General features: G+C 41.3%; 2 protein-coding genes across 3 annotated transcripts; both read left to right on the top strand.

The window, feature by feature from the left end:
• The first annotated feature begins 639 nt into the window (after positions 1-639).
• Positions 640-11,794, top strand: brap (BRCA1 associated protein). Its single transcript, XM_068706413.1, has 13 exons — positions 640-1,000; positions 1,847-2,008; positions 2,146-2,368; positions 2,626-2,815; positions 3,036-3,149; positions 3,691-3,839; positions 4,477-4,552; positions 4,654-4,792; positions 5,042-5,151; positions 5,229-5,318; positions 5,403-5,506; positions 6,336-6,475; positions 8,892-11,794. Exons 1-13 carry the CDS (start codon positions 922-924, stop codon positions 9,134-9,136), a joined length of 1,821 nt encoding a protein of 606 aa, XP_068562514.1. The 5' UTR covers positions 640-921; the 3' UTR covers positions 9,137-11,794.
• A 1,487-nt stretch (positions 11,795-13,281) lies between these two features.
• tor4aa (torsin family 4, member Aa) lies at positions 13,282-19,029 on the top strand. 2 transcript variants are annotated; one of them, XM_068706411.1, is made up of 4 exons: positions 13,282-13,367; positions 13,527-13,564; positions 15,595-16,083; positions 16,466-19,029. In XM_068706411.1, exons 3-4 carry the CDS (start codon positions 15,595-15,597, stop codon positions 17,297-17,299), a joined length of 1,323 nt encoding a protein of 440 aa, XP_068562512.1. In that variant the 5' UTR covers positions 13,282-13,367; positions 13,527-13,564; the 3' UTR covers positions 17,300-19,029. The 2 variants fall into 2 exon arrangements, with proteins under 2 accessions (XP_068562512.1, XP_068562513.1); XM_068706412.1 differs by lacking the exon at positions 13,527-13,564 and having other exon boundaries at positions 13,291-13,367.
• The last annotated feature ends 44 nt before the right edge of the window (positions 19,030-19,073 follow it).

Genomic DNA, 19,073 nt, shown 5'->3' with positions numbered 1-19,073 from the left:
TTTTAAATAAATAAATAAAAAAAGTAAATGTGAGAATTTGGTTGTGAAATGTTTTCACCCCTCTTTATTTATTTATTTTATGTATTTAAATGTTTTAGAGCTGCAATGATCAGTGTACAGACAAAATATTAACCAGAAGATATTTTGATGATTTATTAATTGTTTCTGTCATTTTTCAGAGTTACTTTAAATGTTAATATCTGTTAGAGGAACAAAAACTATTTAAAGAAGACCGTTGCAATTTTAACTATTTTATTACATGTTTTAGAGGAAACAGTTGATTAATTAAGACAATTACCAGTAAATTAGTCATTATAATCAAAGCTCGGAGTTTAGTAATGGGAGGAACACAACAGTTTGACTGACAGCAGATTAATATAAAGGCAACAAAATGCTGCAATAATTACAATGAGAATTTTGTTAGAATTTCAAAAACCTTAAACCCCCAAAAATCTATCTATCTATCTATCGTTATTGTTTGTTAAATGGTAAATATTCTATCCATCTATCTATCATAAATCTATTATCTATATATATTCCGGGTGCAGTACGCCATTACATCCTATAGGTGGCAGTGATGCACCTTGCGTTAATATATTGCTGATTCACTCAGTACACGAAGAAGAGCAGCATGCTAGAAACAGCTGTGAATACACAGACAGGGAAGCTAGCTAAGTGTTGGACAGCTGCAGTGTATTAGCTATTAAAATAACATAATTACAGTTTGTGTTGATAGTCGGTAAACAAAACCAGTATGACTAACATACTGGTGTCATTGGAATAGGAGACGTTTTGCTTTTACTGCCTTTATTTTACGGTTAGCTGTATTTTTAGCCGTTAGCTAATTAGCTTGCTGTAGCTAGCTAGCTGTCACCGGGTTGTTTTGTTCTTTGTAAAAGTGGCCGTTTCTTTTTTTAACACATGAGTGTGTCTATGGTTGTTATCCGTCTGGAACTAGCCGACCAGTCTCCTTCTCCACAAGGTTTCCAGTACTCTGCTGGTGAGTTTACGTTTCTCAGAGTCACTGTTGAAGTGCTGAGTTAGCCGTGAAGCTAACAAGGAAAGAGATCCGTCTATCTAACTGTTAGCTAGTTGTTTACCAAATATACAATACAATGTTGAATTAATCTCGTGGTATAATATAAATAAATATATTTACTGAAGTAATGTTACTACATCTCAGAGGTACATATTGTACTTTTTACTGTACTACATCTCAGAGGTACATATTGTACTTTTTACTGTACTACACCTCAGAGGTAAATATTGTACTTTTAAATGTAGTACATCTCAGAGCTACATATTGTACTTTTTACTGTACTACATCTCAGAGGTACATATTGTACTTTTTACTGTACTACATCTCAGAGGTACATGTTGTACTTTTTACTGTACTACACCTCAGAGGTAAATATTGTACTTTTTACTTCACTACACATCAGAGGTAGATATTGTACTTCACTACACCTCAGAGGTACATATTGTACTTTTTACTCCACTACATCTCAGAGGTACATATTGTACTTTTCACTGTACTACATCTCAGAGGTACATATTGTAAATAGATATTGTAAACTGAAGGATGAAGTGTTACTTTGTGTCGTTGCTCTTTGTTCTTTTTAGAGATACGTGGTTCTCACAGGACAGAGACGCTACAAACGTGATGATCTTATAGAATATGACGCATTGATGGAGATTAAACTAGACAACAGGATATAAAGGAGTGAACATGCTACATACACATGAATGCAGCATCAGATGTAATGGTGAAACTTAACAGTGAACATACTCGGTGGTCCAGTTCGTCCATCGTAGCTCACAGAAACTCGTTTCCTCTTCTCTCCAGTTGAAGGCATGTCGGAGAAGGAGCTGCAGGAGAAAGCTCTGGGTGTCGCCAAACACACTCTGAGTGGAAAGACGAATCTGGAACGAGCCACTGTGCTGCACCAACACATTGGCAGCAGAGCGATGGGGGACATGGTCATAGAAACCTTCGAGCCCAGCCCAGGTACGCACATGCAGACTGCTTTGTGAGACAAACTAACACATTGTTAGTTTTAGTCTTTTCGTGGGATTTCTTTACATATATCTAAACGTATTAGCAGCTTTGAATAATGTTTGCAAACTACTGACTGTCCCCTCTAGATAAAGGAGGAGGTGAAGGTGAAGCTGGTTCATCAGAGCAGGACGGAGAACCTCCGGCTGAAGCAGACGTTCTGGAGGGAACCGAGGCATCACCGGGCGAAAGCGAGGCGAGCGGTGCGGCGCCCGAGTCGCCCTCCAAGCAGCTGCCGGACCAGATCTCCTTCTTCAGCGGGAACCCGTCCGTGGAGATCGTCCACGGCATCATGCACCTCTACAAGACCAAGTGAGTCACACACACACCTCTACACGACCAAGTGAGTCACACACACCTCTACACGACCAAGTGAGTCACACACACACCTCTACACGACTACTTCAGACTACTTTACTAGAACGATCACGCTGATATGGACACATTTAAAAACAATTGTGCTTTATAAATATTGTACTTTATTTTGATAAACTGTGCAGCTCTGTTTATAACCCGCTCAGCTGTTCTTCAGACCTCACCTGCTGCATTCTGGGTGTTTGTTGTTGCAGCAAAATGACGTCTCTGACGGAGGACGTGAGGCGCAGCGCGATGGTGTGCATCCTGACCGTCCCCGCCACCATGACCAGCCACGACCTCATGAAGCTGCTGGCGCCTTTTAATGACGTCATGGAGCACATGAAGATCATCCGGGACTCCACCCCGAACCAGTACATGGTTCTGATCAAGTTTTGTACGCAGGTGAGGGACCAGCACGGTCGGGGTTACTGAGGCGGTATGAACGCGATGTCTCAGGGAGGGAACTTCTTCATATTTGGACTTAAAGATAGACTTTAGACTTTCTCTTTAACAGACATGTTCGTCTGCAGCCTCAGACTCTTTGTGATGTATGTAGAGGTTTATATCTCTTTATGTCTGACAGATTCTATTTTATTTTCTTCTTCCTGTTTTGTTTCTTCAGGCCGACGCAGACAGTTTCTACACGGCGTGTAACGGCCGCCAGTTCAACTCCATCGAGGACGCCGTGTGTCAAATGGTTTATGTGGAGCGGGCCGAAGTCATAAAGTCTGAAGAGGTAAAGATAGATTCTCACATTTATTCTTAAAGTTTAACTGTTTGCTAGAGTACAGTCGGTCATTAAACAGTTGGTTTATCAACAAAAATAATAAGTGGCAGCATTTTTCGTCACAATCTCTTGTTTCAAGTCTTCTTCAATACAGCATGATGTTCATTTAGTAACTTATGGTCCATTTAGAGTCAAACAGACCACAAAGCAGGGGATGCTTTAGGGGCGGGGCTACACTGTGATTGACAGGTCTCTACCAGAGACGTATACGTCGTCTCTACGTCACTCCTCCTCAGTCCAGATATGGTCACTTCCTGTTCACTGGTTGCAAAAAAAACAAGATGGCGACGGCCAAAACGCAGAACTGGCAGCTTCAAAACATAAGTCCACAAACCGATGCATTAAAAAGGATTTATAGCATGGAATGAGTAAAATCCAAAGTGAAAACCTGCAGACTTTTCATCCCAAACAGCACATAGTTTCCTTTCTCTTATCTCCTCCCCTTTCCCTCTGACTCCCCCCCCCCCCCCCCCCCCCCCTCCCCCCTCAGGGAGCCAGTCTGCCGGTGATGGAGCTGACGGAGCTGCCGAAGTGCACCGTGTGTCTGGAGAGAATGGACGAGTCGGTCAACGGCATCCTCACCACTCTGTGCAACCACAGCTTCCACAGCCAGTGTCTCCAGCGGTGGGACGACGCCACGTGAGTTGTGTAGACACACACACACACACACACACACACACACACACACACACACGTGACAGCAGAGATCAGCTGATGTTTGACCTCTTTTCTACCAGAGATGTCTTTGTCTGCATTTAACAGATTATTCATACAAAATATAAATCAACTCATAAATGATGCTGTATGATTAAAGATTACAAAACATTACAGTGATTTGTACATTAATTTGCCAATAACTATAATTCAGTAATATAATGTACATGAATCTGAAATGGACCATTCTGCATCATGGTACTTTAAGTACACTTTGATGCTAATACTTTTGTACTTTTACTGAAGTAAGATGCAGTACTTTAACTTGTAGCAGAGTATTTCTAAACTGTGGTATTACTGATTTTACTTCAGTAAACGATCATTACGAGTACTAAATATTAACAATAACAACTTTATAAGTGACCTTTAACCCTTTTAAAACCAGGAATCACATGCTCTCACCTGACACTTTGTTCACTGGTTGGTTCTCCAGGCTTCATGTCATGTGACCTTTGTTTTTGTATTCATCTGTTTCACACACACACACACACACACACACACACACACACACACACACACACACACACGTTACAATCGATGAATGTGTTTGTCTGTGTTTCAGGTGTCCTGTGTGTCGATACTGTCAAACACCAGAACCAGTGGAAGAGAACAAGTGCTTTGAGTGTGGAGTGCAGGAGGTAACGTGATCGTTTCTATCACTCTAACTTTAGTTTGTTTATTTTAAATAGTTTTCTCACCCCCCACGTTGCTCTTCTTCTTTCTCTCTCTCTCTCTATAGAACCTGTGGATTTGTTTGATCTGCGGTCACATCGGTTGCGGTCGCTACGTCAGCCGGCATGCCTACAAACACTTTGAGGAGACGCAGCACACGTATGCCATGCAGCTCACCAACCACCGGGTGTGGGACTACGCCGGAGGTACCGACTCTGTGCTCATGTGTGTTTGTGTCTTCACTCATCCATTACATCTTTTGGATCAATAATTTATAGCTAATAAAGCTGCAGCTGTGTCCACTAGAGGGCGGCAGATAACCTGAGCAACTGAAGAGACGTCGCTACTGTAGTAAAACACTGACTGTGGAGAAGAACCTCCATCACTACTGTCCCTTTAAATAAACAGTGTTTTAAGTGTGTTTTCGTGACTCACGGTGATCTCTGTGGTTCCAGATAACTACGTTCACCGACTGGTGGCCAGTAAGACTGATGGGAAGATGGTGCAGTACGAGTGTGAGGGAGACACCTGCCACGCCGAGAAAATAGATGCGCTCCAGCTCGAGGTAAGCGTTTCCTTTTGCGACGCTTTGTTTTTTGCTGAATCGGCACATAAATGACTCCTAATCGTCCATGTCTGCAGTACTCGTACCTGCTGACGAGTCAGCTGGACTCTCAGAGGATCTACTGGGAGAACAAGATCGTTCACCTGGAGAAGGAGACGGCCGAGGAGGTACCGAGTGCACACGGTACATCCTCTCAAGTGTTTGTGTTTGGGTTTCTTTTTTTCATCTGATCGCTCTCACTTTTCTTCAAGATAAACAACATGAAAGTAAAATTCAAGGAGACTCTGGAGCGCTGCGACAACTTGGAGAGACGGTTTGGAGAAATCGGCAAAGAGAAGCAGGGCATCGAGAAAAAGTAGGTGAAGACCGACTCATCGGTTTTATACAAGTGGTGTCCGTCCTGTTTGTTTCTGAAGGTTTACCCAATATTTTAATATCATTACTTCCCGTGAATATGATGTTGATCTTTTTTCTGGTAGGAAAGCGCTTACTTTGCCCCCTTTATTATCTATTTGGGCTACTATCTGTTAGTTCACCATGAGCACCAACAGGACGTCATACTTTGTGTAGTTGAGTTCATCACCGATCGATCTGACGGCTTCAGAGCAAAAGAGACGATAGAAGCATCAACTCACCAACAATAATCTGTGTAAAGATCAGGACTGACACACACACACACACACACACACACACACACATATATACTAACAACAATTCATCTTACAAGTACTCTTAACTCTGCGGTGGGAAAACTCAGTGCCAGCTTCATCAAATCCTCTTCCCAGTTGTACACACAGTATATTAGATATTCTTCAACGTGCAGCCATTTTATTTGCTTTGGAGAAGTTTTGTACGTTTTAGTTGTCATGCACCTGATGCTCCACCTGTAGAGCTCTGATTCAGGATGCAGGTCTATAGCTCACATTTGGCTCTCTCTCTCTCTCTCAGCAGAAAGTAAAACATGTTGCGACAGGTTTAATTATTGACATTAATCAGGTGTGTCATTTGGTATTTTCTGCAAGCTGACTCATCATTAAAATGATCAGTTGTGATGGCAGCTCAAAACGCCTGTTGTTAAAATGTTTTATTAAAAGGGAAACTAAAGAAAGAACTCCAAAAATAAAATGTTTTACTGTAAAGACTTTGTGCCAACATACAGCTGATTGTGTGTCTTTTGTGCTCAGGTGCACTCAGCTGCACACTCGAGTGATGAAGCTGAGCCAGGAGCTGAAGGAGGAGCAGGAGATGAACCGCTGTCTGAGAGCCAATCAGACGCAGCTGCAGTCCCAGCTGCTAGAGGAGGAACGCAAAGGAAAGGAGAGCGGTGAGTGAGGAGGAGGAGGGAGGAGGAGGAGGAGGAAGGAGGAAGCATGCTGGTATAAACTCATGTATGATGGTGGAAGATTCGCTCCAAACGACGGTGATACTCTGTGATTTAAAGTTTAACTTTGAGAACGTGACCCTCGAGATCAGCTGGCTTTCCTCCAGAAGACGTCAGAAACACGGCGGTGTCACAGAGTGACGCGTCTTCTCTTTTATAGATGATCTTTGTCTGAGTACAGAGAGCGCTTTAACTAGCTTTTTAAACAGCTTTCATTTTGGCCTTTTTGTCATTTTAACCCAGCAAAAGAGGCTAAAAAAAGAAGCTGCTAACTGAACGTTTTGCACACAAACTTTTGTGTCCAATCTCTGAATCATCCCACATTTACAGGTATTAACCATCAGGCTGAGGTTAACAAAACACAGTAGAGTTCACTCATTTAATCAGGTTTATTATTAAGACGTCTCTATACGTTAGCTCGTCCGTTGCTGCCTCCTAATTCAGAATATTGCAAGATCACATGTTCCTGAAGGTAGACGGGTTAACAGTCTGAGAGAGCACTTCCTCATTTATACTAATAATATTTGCAGATTATTGACAAAACGCCGCTGGAGTCACATTCTGCACGTAGACGGAGTTAAATCTGCTTCAGTTCTCCTGGTGCGAGTCAGATCATGGGAGTAAAAGTTTTATAACGCGTCCATTAAATTCATCTTTCTTTCTGTGTGTGTTTGAAATGTCCGAAACGTCTGCAGAGCAGTGTTTCCTCCGCAGACGTTCTGACATTTCAGCCTTCTGCCTGAGGGCGACCTACATGTCAGCTTCAGACATTTGAACGGAAAGTTTAGACATACCTGTATTTCTCCTTCAGCCTTCAGCCCCGAGGATGAGGACGGTTTAAACAAAAGATCCCCATCGCATGAGCTCTCTAGACACACAGTTTGTCCCGTAACATAACCTCTGTGTGTGTGTGTGTGTGTGTGTGTGTGTGTGTGTGTGTGTGTGTGTGTGTGTGTGTGTGTGTGTGTATATATATATATATACTGTGCTTTTATGTTCACTTCTGTTCTGATTCACTTTGTAAGTGGCTGTTGTTAAACTCGAGTTAAATCAACACTTTGTGTAAATAAATCCAGACTTGTTTGTTCTGTAAAGATCACGTTAAGATGACAAAGATGTGCTTCTGATTAAGTTTGAGTGCAGTTCATTTGTGACGATTATCTTGATGAACCAAACCTGTAAATATCATAAACGATTGTTTGACACAGAGATTATGTTCTGTAATAATCCAATGAAAGAATCCCGTTGTCCTTCAGCTCATTCTGTTTCTGATCTGCCGCCATCTTATCTCTGACAAACACCAATATTTGTTATTTCTGAGCTCCAGTTTTGGATAAAATCTGACTTCCTTCAGCTGCAGAGTTTTCTGAGTGTTTCACCGTCTGAGGTTTAGCTGATTAGAGCAGCAGCACAGAATGTGAGTAGAACGTTAACATACAGACACAAAATAGAATAGAACAGCAATAAGAGTGAGCTAAATAAATAGAATAACAGCAGTTCCTAACAATAGAAACTAGAATAGAGAAGTAATATTGAGAGTGATATTTACAAGTTATATTGCACATAGTATACTGATAGTAATTTAGTTTATACTAATACTTATGTGTTAAAAAGTGACGGTGTGAGTCACAGCGGCTTTAGCTCATCTAAAATACATATTAATACAGTATTTTTTTTGTTTTCTAAGATCTCTACATTTGTCTTATTCTTGTTTAGATCATTTTTTATTTTCTCCAACTTTTCTGTGTCTCAACAGAACTCAAAACATTCTGAATATTCAGGACATCGTATCCACTTAAAGGGACAGTACACCCTAAAATTAACAATCCATATTCATCCTCTTACCTGTAGTGATATTTATTGATTGTTTTTGGTTTGAGCTGCTGAGTTAAATGCTGTAGAGATGTCTGTCTTCTCTCCAATATAATGGAACTAGATACAACTACAAATCCATTTGAAAAACTCAATAAATCACCCGATACTCATTTTTACTGACTGGAGCCTCAACGCGTCATAATGTAAGTCAATGGCTCCAGGGCTGCTAACGCTAACTAGCTCTCCTCCGGTCAATTTAAACACACAACGTAACATTATCAAGGATCAACAAATAGAAAACATGAATGTCCTGATTGCATTTAAGAGAAGGAATGTCTTTTTTTATTCTGGAGTGAACTGTCCCTTTAAGAGGGGCGGCTACGTCAAAGTGGGTTTTTTCGATGCCTACTAATTGAACAAAAAGTAATTGTAGGTTCAAGAAATCTTCCTCTAAAGAAGAAGACATGCTCTGGGAGTTAAATACAACTTCTTTAAAGTTCACGGTATGGTGTCTTTAAAGTGTATTTCCCATGTTCCCCTGCAGGTGAGCATAAGGACAGGGCGATCTCGGAGCTGCAGGAGCAGCTGAGGGACGTCATGTTCTACCTGGAGGCTCAGCAGCAGATCGAACACCTTCCTCCGGAGGCTCGCAGCGAGATCCAGGAGGGACAGATCAACATCGGGGCCAGCCCGTCGGACGCCGCCGGAGGAGCAGGAGGCCCCTCCTCGTCCTCCTCTTGCTCCTCCTCCGGCAGAGGGAGGCGGGGCCGTGGCAGGAAGAGGAAGTAAAACAAACACTGACTTAAAAAATTAACCTGCGAGAAACTATCGGACAAGTGTCTCAAACGCCTCAACTTCTTGAAGAAGAGACGGAATATTTAGCTGCACAGCTTCCCATCTTAACTCGTCGTAGCTGAAGAAAAGTGGGTCATGCTGGAGGACCGCTCTGTCTTTACAGACTAAAACAAAGAATATAAATCGTTAAAAAAGTCAGAATTATGTTAATTTGTTCCCAGTTCAACGGCCTGTTATAGAACTTCTCATAAAGTCTGTTTAAAATGTAAAGATGTGTTTATTTTACATGTGAGAACAGAATGTTTCCTTAAATCCTTCCAGGACTTTAGTGTCTGTTCTTCAGTACAACGCAGGAACGTTTTACCTTTTAACAAACATTATGTCTAAATAGTTTCCACTGAGCGTCACTCAGGGTGGTGGTTCAGGAAGATAAACACCCGGTCGTTATTGGAAGGTCAAGGGACAGACGCCAGAGTAACACGCCCGCCGACGGGAAGCCTTTAGGGGGAAGCAGGAAGCATGTTTTTACCATCCAGGTCAGTAGTTCTCAACCAGGAGTACTTGTACCACAGAGAGTACTACTGCGTGTACCAGCAAGTACCTGAAAGGATTCAGAAGTAGCTCATAGATATTATGATTCAAATATTGGAGCATATTAATGATCAGCTGTAACACCTGAACAAGTACTTTGTGCTACTTTATACTTAATACTCTGTTTCAGTAGAAAATATGTTATTTTCACTCCACTGTTTTTATTTTACTTTACAGAATCATATTTTACAAAGAAAACACATGTTAATCATGTCAAATTATGGTTAAAAATTATATAGTTAGGTAAAATAAATCCAAACATAATATTCAATCTTCTCAAATATGAGAATTTGCTGCTTTTTTTTGTATTTAAATAATTTATATTATGAATATTTCTGGATTTTGGACAAAACAAGACATTTATCAATTACAAAAATTAAATTAAAAACTAATAAATAGAATGATTTTAGTTAAAAGGTTTAATTTAGCTCCACATTGATCAGCTGCTACATTAAAATGCTCCATTCATGTTAATGCATCATTAATAATCAATCATTTAATGTAGAGAGTACTTATACTTTTAAATTCAATTTGCTGCTGATACCTTTTAGATTCTGGCTGCAGTACTTGTACTGCAGTATTTCTACAGCTTTGTATTCTTTAACGTCAGTAAAGGCTCTAAATATTTGTTCCTCTTGTCCCGCGTTGGGAGCCGCTGATGAAGCTCATGTGTTCTGACCTGAGGCTGTGAGAGATGTGAGCGTGTCCGTCTGTCCCGCATACAAAGAGCTCCGATCGCTCAACTTATTGTGGAAACGTTGACTTCTACAACCTTAAAGGTACGGCGACATGTCGGCGTGTAGAGGAAGCAACCGGTGGTTTCTAGTCACTCCTTTTTTTAAGCATTTGTTCGTTACTTAGTGAAACGTTGTAACCTGCAGAATGTTCACGTGAAAGCTTTAGATCGACCAGAAAGGCCTTAATTCAGACGGACATCTTTGTTTATGCTCGTTAAGTCATTTACACTCAACAGGTAGAAAAAACAAGATGCTCTATGCCGGACGTTTTGAGAAATAGATGCTTTCTTGCCAAGAATGGCAAGGGGACAAATGTGAGTCAGTTCTCTTCTGTGTTTATGACTTTAGAACACAGTTTTTTGCCAGGATATTCTTTCTGAGTTTCTCTTTCTGTAAAACAGGTGAAAGAAAGTGTTTGTTGTTGTAATATTAATTTTGGCCACAAGTTCAACGCAGTTAAATTTAAATTTCTCCATGAACTCTAAACACAAGGTACAAATATTGTTTGTCAGCACATTTTGTAACATGAATGTCACGTCTTTGCACTTTAGTCTCTCGGGGTGAAATGACAGAAAACGGTAAAATACTTTTATCATAAATTATCTTAAATCACCCTGGAAAAACTTCTTCTTTCACAAACAAAAATAATCAAGAACTTAAAATGATTATCCTGGACCTGTTCTTCAGTCATAAACACAGAAGAGAAAACCATTTAAATCACTCAAAAAACACCTGTTAGCTTAGCTTAGCATAAACTGGAAGTGGGGAGGGAAACGACTAGCCTCTTGTTTCTATGCTTTATGCTAAGCTAACTGTCTTGGCGTAGCTTTATATTTAACTCACGGATACATGAGTGGTATCGATCTTCTTGTCTAATTCTCTGCAAGAAAAACAAATAAGTTAATTATTCCCAAAAATGCTGAAATATTCCTTTTTTTAATAAAGCCAGAGCTGGAGTTTTTATCAGACGTGCCAGAGAGCAACTGTCACTTTACACACAACTTAGTTTTTTTAGAAAGAAGTGTAGTTTTTTTGTGTAATGTGTGCTGGTACACGAGTGTGTGTGTGTGTGTGTGTGTGTGTGTGTGTGTGTGTGTGTGTGTGTGTGTGTGTGGCTGATAAACTATTTCAGTCCACAAGCAAAAGTTATTCTGAATGCATTTTTTATTTTTTGCCATTTTATTTTTCTTTGTTGGCTCCAACATCTCAATACATTGTTTCCTGAAGTTGCTGTGAGGTGTAGAAGTGATCCACACGCTTGTTAGATTAAAGTTAAGAGACACAAACACCTTTTTAATGTGTTGCTCTAAAAAAATAAATAAAAAAATTCTCATTAAAAAAAGTGCAGTTTTTTCATTGTTGGTCGTCTGACTGGCTGCTGCTGCTGCAGAAGCAAATTGCCACATCTGTCCCAGAGGACGCCGTCACGTATGACTAATCCCTCCTCTTCCTCCTCCCAACGTTAACAGTTTACTTACAGCAGCTTGTTGAACGTAAACTGTGCACGGAGGCTCGGAGGATGATGAATGCTTCCTGTTCCTCTGGAGTCTGACGGCTTCTTCTTCACACCAGTTCCACACTCGTCTTTATCTCTCCACGTCAGCTTCTGTGAACGTGACTCTCGTAGCCTGGTTGAGTAGTTGCGTTGCACAGCGTGAGTTTTATTTTCACACATTTTAGTTTTAGGGAAGTGATGCAGTATGCAAATGTTTGCCACACCTCTTTTGTATTTCTATTTCTATCCCTAGTGCAGTTTTTTTAAAGTCTGTACACACACACATACACAGAGCTGCAGCTGGCTGTCACTTTTCTTTTTCAATTTATTGTCTTTTATTTTTTTTAAACTGTCACAAAATGAATCAGTTTGACATTTAAATTGCTTTTTCTGTCTGAAAACCCAAATATATTCACTTTCCTGTCCTGGAAAAAACAGCAGATGTTTGGCTTGAAAAAGACTGAAATGATAAAGATCATCAAAATAGTTTCTGATGCATTTTTTTAATTTAAAGTCTAATTTAAATGCCTCCACTAAAATCTCTGATAATTTTGCAAAATGAAATAAAAAATGAGTCCTCTCAATCCTGTCACATCTGACTCTTACATTTCATCAAACGTAAAGGGCCATTGTGTAACATTTAGGGGTATTTATTGGCAGAAATTAATACAGTATATTCATAAATGTTACCAACACCTTTCCACTCGTCTGACAGAAAAACCAAGACCAAAATTTTAAAACTGATCGGTGCATGAAAAGACATCTCAGCAGAATCAAAAGTAAAAATATGCAGCAGAATGTCTTCTGTTTGACTTTATCATCACTGATTTATGAACATGTACGAAGCATCAATCTGTCAGATAAATGCACACAGATCAAATTAAAAATACTCATATACAAGTACCTCAAAATTGCACTGACTGAATGTACTTACCACTGGAGTCACAGAAGTTCACACGTTTCCTGCATAAATAAGTCAGAAAAACACACAAAATATCCATCTAGACACTCTGCAGTGTTCAGTATTTTAGTATTTGCTCAGATTTAGTTGACACCAAAACACTCAAATTATTAATAAACTTTGTTTAAGCCACATACAACTGTGTTGAATTGATATATTAATACATTAATTTATCTGTAAAGATGATTTAAAAAAAAAAAAAAAAAACGTGAAAAAGAAAAGCAGTAAAAGTAGATTTGAGCTGTGGGTGTCTTTTTAAGTGAGAGAGAGAATGAGAGAATAGAGCAGGAAGAAAGAGGCGGAGCCAGCAGCTGGTTGAGAGCAGGATTTGGAGGTGAGATAGTTGGATAGGAGGGTTTCTTCCTGTGTGGGGCTGTCTGCTCTCTGAGCTGTGGACTAAAAGCTGCACTCAAGTTAAAAACATTTGAGCCACATTTAGAGGTAAGAAAACACTTTTTTTCTTGCATGTTTTCTTGTTTTACTTCACCTCTCATTCCACTCTTTGCTTTGCATGAGGCAGTAATGATCACTACCTGTCTGCACACTTTTTAAAGAAAGCTTCTTACAGACTAACTTGTGTCTCTTCTGTTTGTGTTTCAGCTGCAAAAAAACTCCGGAGAGAAAAGCTCACAAAAGAGGTATTTTTAGTTCTTTTTTTTTTTTTTAAACACACAGCAAAAAATCATCAGAGAGCTGTAAAATGTTTGGAATGCGGCCGGTCCTCTCAGGTCCGTGCATGTGAAAAGACCACTGATACTGTCTTTGTCTCCCCTGTGAGCTTTGCTGAATTCTTTTGTGCTGAAGTAAAAAAAGAAGCTTAGACACTTTAATACGTTTGAGCCAAGAACAACATCTGATCACAGTCACATTTTCTTATTCCTCCTCCCAGCTGTGGTACAGAAACAATAATCCCAGACTAACTGGAGTATTGATTGTGTTAAATTTGTATTTGACACATTTAGTTTCTCAGCCTGACCTCCTTCTGGGTGTAACTGATAGTTCCTCCTTTTTCTGTAACTTACTGCGTGTGGTTTAAAACACAGAGATGAGTGTGTAACCGGCTCCATTTCACACCTTCCATCTGTACTTTTGCAGAATTCTGCAGACTTTATTTGAATTATTTGATGATAATTCAACAAAGGTGAAGGACTTCACTGTGTAACTGAAGTCAGAATTGCACGTGTTCAACTAAAACTTTATTTAAAAGCTGCGTGAAGGTTTTACTTTAAACTTCGAGAGAGTTAATGATACACGTAAAAAGCTGTTACAAAGCTCCCTTTTGTGCAGCACGAGCTAGCGAATGTTCCTGAATGAACTGCACTTCCTTCTTTCTGCAGGAACATTTCCAATGTATTTATCACTTACGATTTGAATATCATGTTTGAAGGGAAAACAACAGCTCTGTCCCTGGAAAGCTGTGTTAACATGTTTCAAAGGAAGTGTGATTAACAGCAGATGAAGCAGAACATAATAGATGTTATCAAAAACAAAAATGAGCTGACAGCTGAGTGAGTTAGCATCTACAAAGATATCTTATCAGCTCTCTATTTGGAAGCTTGCAGTTATTTCAACACCACCCAGAATCCACTCACCGTGTTTTCAGTCATACATTTAAAAAAAAAAAAAAAAGCTTCTCTTTTTTTCCTCACAAGTTACTGATATTTTACTGTGAAGCAATCTTTCCCCAACAGACAAGAGGAAGTAGCTGAGGGAAATTTGCTGCTATGTTAATGCTCTGAAGCATGACGAAGCATTTTAACATCAGTCTGTGGTCGTTAGAACAAACCTGATGTTGAGGAAATATGGAGGGCTGGTTGTTAACAGAGGTTAAAGAAGTAATAAAATCTAAAAGTGAAAGTAGTAATACCATACAATCTCAAGTCTTCTTCAATACAACATGATGTTCATTTAGTAAAGTATGGTCCATTTAAAGTCAAACAGACCATAAAGCAGGGTATGCTTTAGGGCGGGGCTACAATGATTGACAGTTCTACCAGAGACGTACGGTATACGCCGTCTCTACGTCACTCCTCCTCAGTCCAGATATGGTCACTTATGTTCAAGATCCAAGATGGCGACAGCAAAAGTGCCACCTGTCCATCTCACACTCCATTCTACTATCACTCGTCATCAAGAGATACTTTGAACTCCCCTCGCCTGGGGCAGTGACTCACTCCCGAACCCAGAGGTTGCAATCTACCGTTTTCCGGTTCAGAACCATGACTTCAGACTTCAGGGAGGTACCAACTCTTGTCCGTGCCGCTCCAAACTCGGCTGCAAACCACCCAGGTTCCGTGTTGAAGGTCCTGGTCTGATGAAGCCAACAGAGGCACATCATCTGCAAAGAGTAAATTCTGAGGGTCCCAAAAAAGGATACTCTCTTTTTGGAGCAAGAAGAGACAAGGCAATACTCACCGGCAACATTTGGCGTCCGCCCGGCTGATCTGCTCCCACAAATAGGGGTTTTTGGTCTTTTGTTATGATAGTCTGTGTTCGAAATACAAAAGTTCAGGATAGACAAACAAGCATCTCCCAAAACAAATAGCTGAAAGAGGCTAACATGCTCCGTAGGGCCGAAGGGTTTGTCACCACGAGCGACTCCTTTCTCATAAAAGCAGTCATTGTGAAAATAAGAAAAATAGTGATTACAGCTGCTTTCTCTCTGCAGATGAGTGACCAAGACAGCAGCACCTCGGCCTCTCAGACGGAGGGAGAGGTTGAGGGAGAGATGGACGAGGAGGTGGACACGGAGTTGGACGGCGAAGTAGACAGAGACGAAACGCTCAGGGACAGTTCCCTCGTCAGTTTGTCCAGCTTCTCCTCGTCTCTGCACGCCGTCATCCGCATCAAACAGAAGTACCGGGCCATGAAGAAGAGGCGTCAGGAGTTGGCCCTGCTGGGGCTTGGGGCGGACGGGAACCCCGCAGGGGCGCCATCGAAAACCAGCCCCAAGATCTTCACCTTCGACGGACTCACGCCGTTCTCCTCCACCCTCTCCCGCTCGTCGTTGTCCTCCTCCGTCCCCCAGAAGAAGAAGAGGAGGAGGAGGAAAGGGGTGTTGTATCCCAACAGAGGGAGGCGGCGAGCCCCTCCGAAGCAGGAGCAAAGCCGGGCCAAGTACTGCCTCTACCTGCTCTTCGCCATCGTCTTTGTCCAGGTAACAGGAGCTAACACCTGTGTGACGACGCAGGGTGTAAATATAGACCGAACATGCCGGATCGTGTCAGTGTTTATTCACTAAAAATGTATTTCAGGTCTATGTGAGTCATGCATCATTACCAAAATTCTTGAGCCTGTCTCAGCTCCCTCTAGTTATCATCGAAATGGTTCCCGAGACAAAATTCAGACGTGTGTGGTATCAATCTTATCATCTAACTCTCTAACTTTTTTTGAAAGATTACTTTTTAAAGTTGCAGTTTGATTGACATCCAAGTGATGTTTTCTGTTAGACATAATTTACTGTTATATACTAACTGAACTGAACTGTACTGAACTGGCACTCAGCTATATATTAATATCTGTCATGTGTTTATTTCCAGGTGTACAACGCCATAGAGAACCTAGATGACCACGTTCTCAGGTACGACCTGGAGGGGCTGGAGAAGACGCTGAGGAGAGAGGTGTTTGGGCAGCAGGGAGCGGTGGACGGTCTGCTGTCCCACCTGAAGGACTACCTGTCTACCTACGTCCACAACAAGCCCCTGGTGGTGTCCCTGCACGGCCCCAGCGGAGTGGGCAAGAGCCACCTGGGACGTCTCCTGGCGGGACACTTCCGCTCGGTGGTCGGGGAGACGCTGGTGCTGCAGTACTATGTCCTCCACCACTGCCCCCAGGAGGCCGACGTCCTGCGGTGCGCCCGCGACCTCACCGCGCTCATCTCGGAGATGGTCGAGCGGGCCGAGGAGGAGGAGAAGATCCCGCTCTTCATCTTCGACGAGGCCGAGCACATGCACGCCGAGATCCTGGACGCGCTGCTGCAGCTCGTGGCGTCCAAGCAGTCTAACGAGTACCTGAACGCCGTCTACCTGCTGCTGAGCAACCTGGGTCATGCGCACGTCACCAAGAACATGCTGCACAACTCCTCAAGCATTTCCACGAGCAACCTGGTGAAAGAGCTGACTCCAATACTACGCAACTCTCTGGAGAAGCTTCACCCGCTGTGGACGGAGGCGGACGTCTTACCTCTGGGCCTTTTGGAGAAAAGTCACGTGATGGAGTGCTTCCTGGATGAAATGACCCGAGAGGGGTTCTACCCGGATCATACCAACATAGAGCGCCTTGCAGGGGAGGTTGAACATTACCCCGAGGTCGGGGGGCACGAATACTCCAAGACGGGCTGCAAGCAAGTAGTGGCCAAGGTGAACCTGCTGTGAGATCCTCTGCAGGAAATGTTTCACATTCTTGAAAGCATGAAGAAATGAGTTGAGCTTCTCTGGGTTTTATGAAACTTGAATGACTCAACTCGGAGCCACAGCTTTCAAGAGCAGTTTGGTAAGAATGAGAAGAAGAAGAAGAAAAGAGGACGCTCGAGACGTTCGGCTCTGTTGTGGGAAATGTGGCGTGAATCCTGTGAAGAGGTTTGAAAAAACGCCCTCAAACAGTCCTTAAAGGAACAGTACACCCACATTATTATTTTACCAGTTTTTTTTAGACCATGGAAGTTAATGGGATTTAGTTTTAAAACGTTTTTATCTGGACTATTTCTTCAATGACAAAAACCAGCTGAAGTGAAAACTGTTGACAATGAAGTCTTTCGATCATCTTGGGATGGCGATGTTGTTTGGTCCGTCAGTTGGAGATGTATCTGCAACTATTGGATGGATTGGCATGAAAGTTTTGTACAGACATTCATGTTCCCCAGAGGATGAATTCTAATGACTTTGGTGATCATCTGACTTTTAATCTAGCGCCACTGTGAAGTTGACATATGTGGCTTTGAGTGAAATGTCTCAGCAACAATAAGATGGATTGCTATGAAATATCAAGGTCCTCAGAGGTTGAATCCTTTGGATTTCATCGACCCTCTGATCATTCAATTTGTCCTACAAACAAGTTAATATTTAGTTTTTGAGTGAATCATCTCAGCAACTATTGGATGGATTGGCATGAAAGTTTGTACAGACATTCATGTTCCCCAGAGGATGAATCCTAATGACTTTGGTGATCATCGGACTTTTAATCTAGCCCAACCGTGAGGTTGACATATGTGGTTTTGAGTTCAGTATCTTGTCAACAATTGGATGGATTGCCATAAAAGTTTGTACGGATATTCATGTTCCCCAGAGGATGAATTGTAATAGCTTTGTAGATCCCTTAACCTTTCATATAGCGCTATCATCAGGTCAAAACTTGACCAAATACCTGCAAAATTAACAACATTCCAGTCAGTCTCGGCTGTACTTTGTGTTTAGTGCTAATTAGCCGACGCTAGCTTGCTAACATGCCAAAGTAAGATGTTAAACATGGGAAACAGCATGCTGAGGTTAGCTAACTTAAGACTAAGTACAGACTCACAAATCTGCAAGCTTTAGATTTATGCAGAAATCTCAGAGATGGATATTTAAAATCCTGAGACAAAACTGTGTAGACAGCGAGACACCACTAGAGTTAATAGACAATATATGTATGTTTATGATTTGTGCGAACTGACCCTTTAAACCCTTTGCATATATCACAACTACTACGTATTCAGCAGCTCAACGAGACACAGTAGGAGACGAGTAAAGCCAATATTCATTCAGGTAATGAGGGGAAGTTCAGATATGTGTAATGCATTACTTACACACATTTCTGGACAATTAGAAGTTGTTTTTGTCAGAAATGTCAAATGTGACGCAGAATGACTTAATGCAAGTGCAACAGACTCTGAGATATTTCTAAAGAATCTACAATGTGGATGTACTTAAACGGTAACAGTAAGTTTATTTATTAAATAGTTCTGCATGGATGTACTACACATTATATTACATTCTATTTTATTGAGATTTAATGAGTCATGAATATGTTAATGTCCTGTATTCAGGTATCTTACAGTCCAAATATTGCTTATATAAACTTTAATGTGAAGTGATCGCCTTGAAATTAAAGACACCATTTAAACACGGCTGTGAGATTTTTCCTTGCGAAGCACAATGTGGAGCTGTTTGA

This window comes from Cebidichthys violaceus, unplaced genomic scaffold (assembly GCF_023349555.1).
Source record: "Cebidichthys violaceus isolate CVI_PGR_0920_01 unplaced genomic scaffold, fCebVio1.0.p SCAF_12, whole genome shotgun sequence".
NCBI classification, from domain to species: Eukaryota; Metazoa; Chordata; class Actinopteri; order Perciformes; family Stichaeidae; genus Cebidichthys; species Cebidichthys violaceus.
The sequence above is the reverse complement of the archived record's forward strand: the minus strand, read 5'-3'. Positions and strand labels throughout refer to the sequence as shown.

Coding starts and splice junctions, on each gene's coding strand:
- brap (XM_068706413.1), top strand. CDS start 922: ATGAGTGTGTCTATGGTTGTTATCCGTCTGGAACTAGCCGACCAGTCT. Junction 2,816..3,035: donor TGATCAAGTTTTGTACGCAG/GTGAGGGACCAG, acceptor TTGTTTCTTCAG/GCCGACGCAGACAGTTTCTA. Junction 3,150..3,690: donor AAGTCATAAAGTCTGAAGAG/GTAAAGATAGAT, acceptor CTCCCCCCTCAG/GGAGCCAGTCTGCCGGTGAT.
- tor4aa (XM_068706411.1), top strand. CDS start 15,595: ATGAGTGACCAAGACAGCAGCACCTCGGCCTCTCAGACGGAGGGAGAG. Junction 16,084..16,465: donor TCGCCATCGTCTTTGTCCAG/GTAACAGGAGCT, acceptor GTTTATTTCCAG/GTGTACAACGCCATAGAGAA.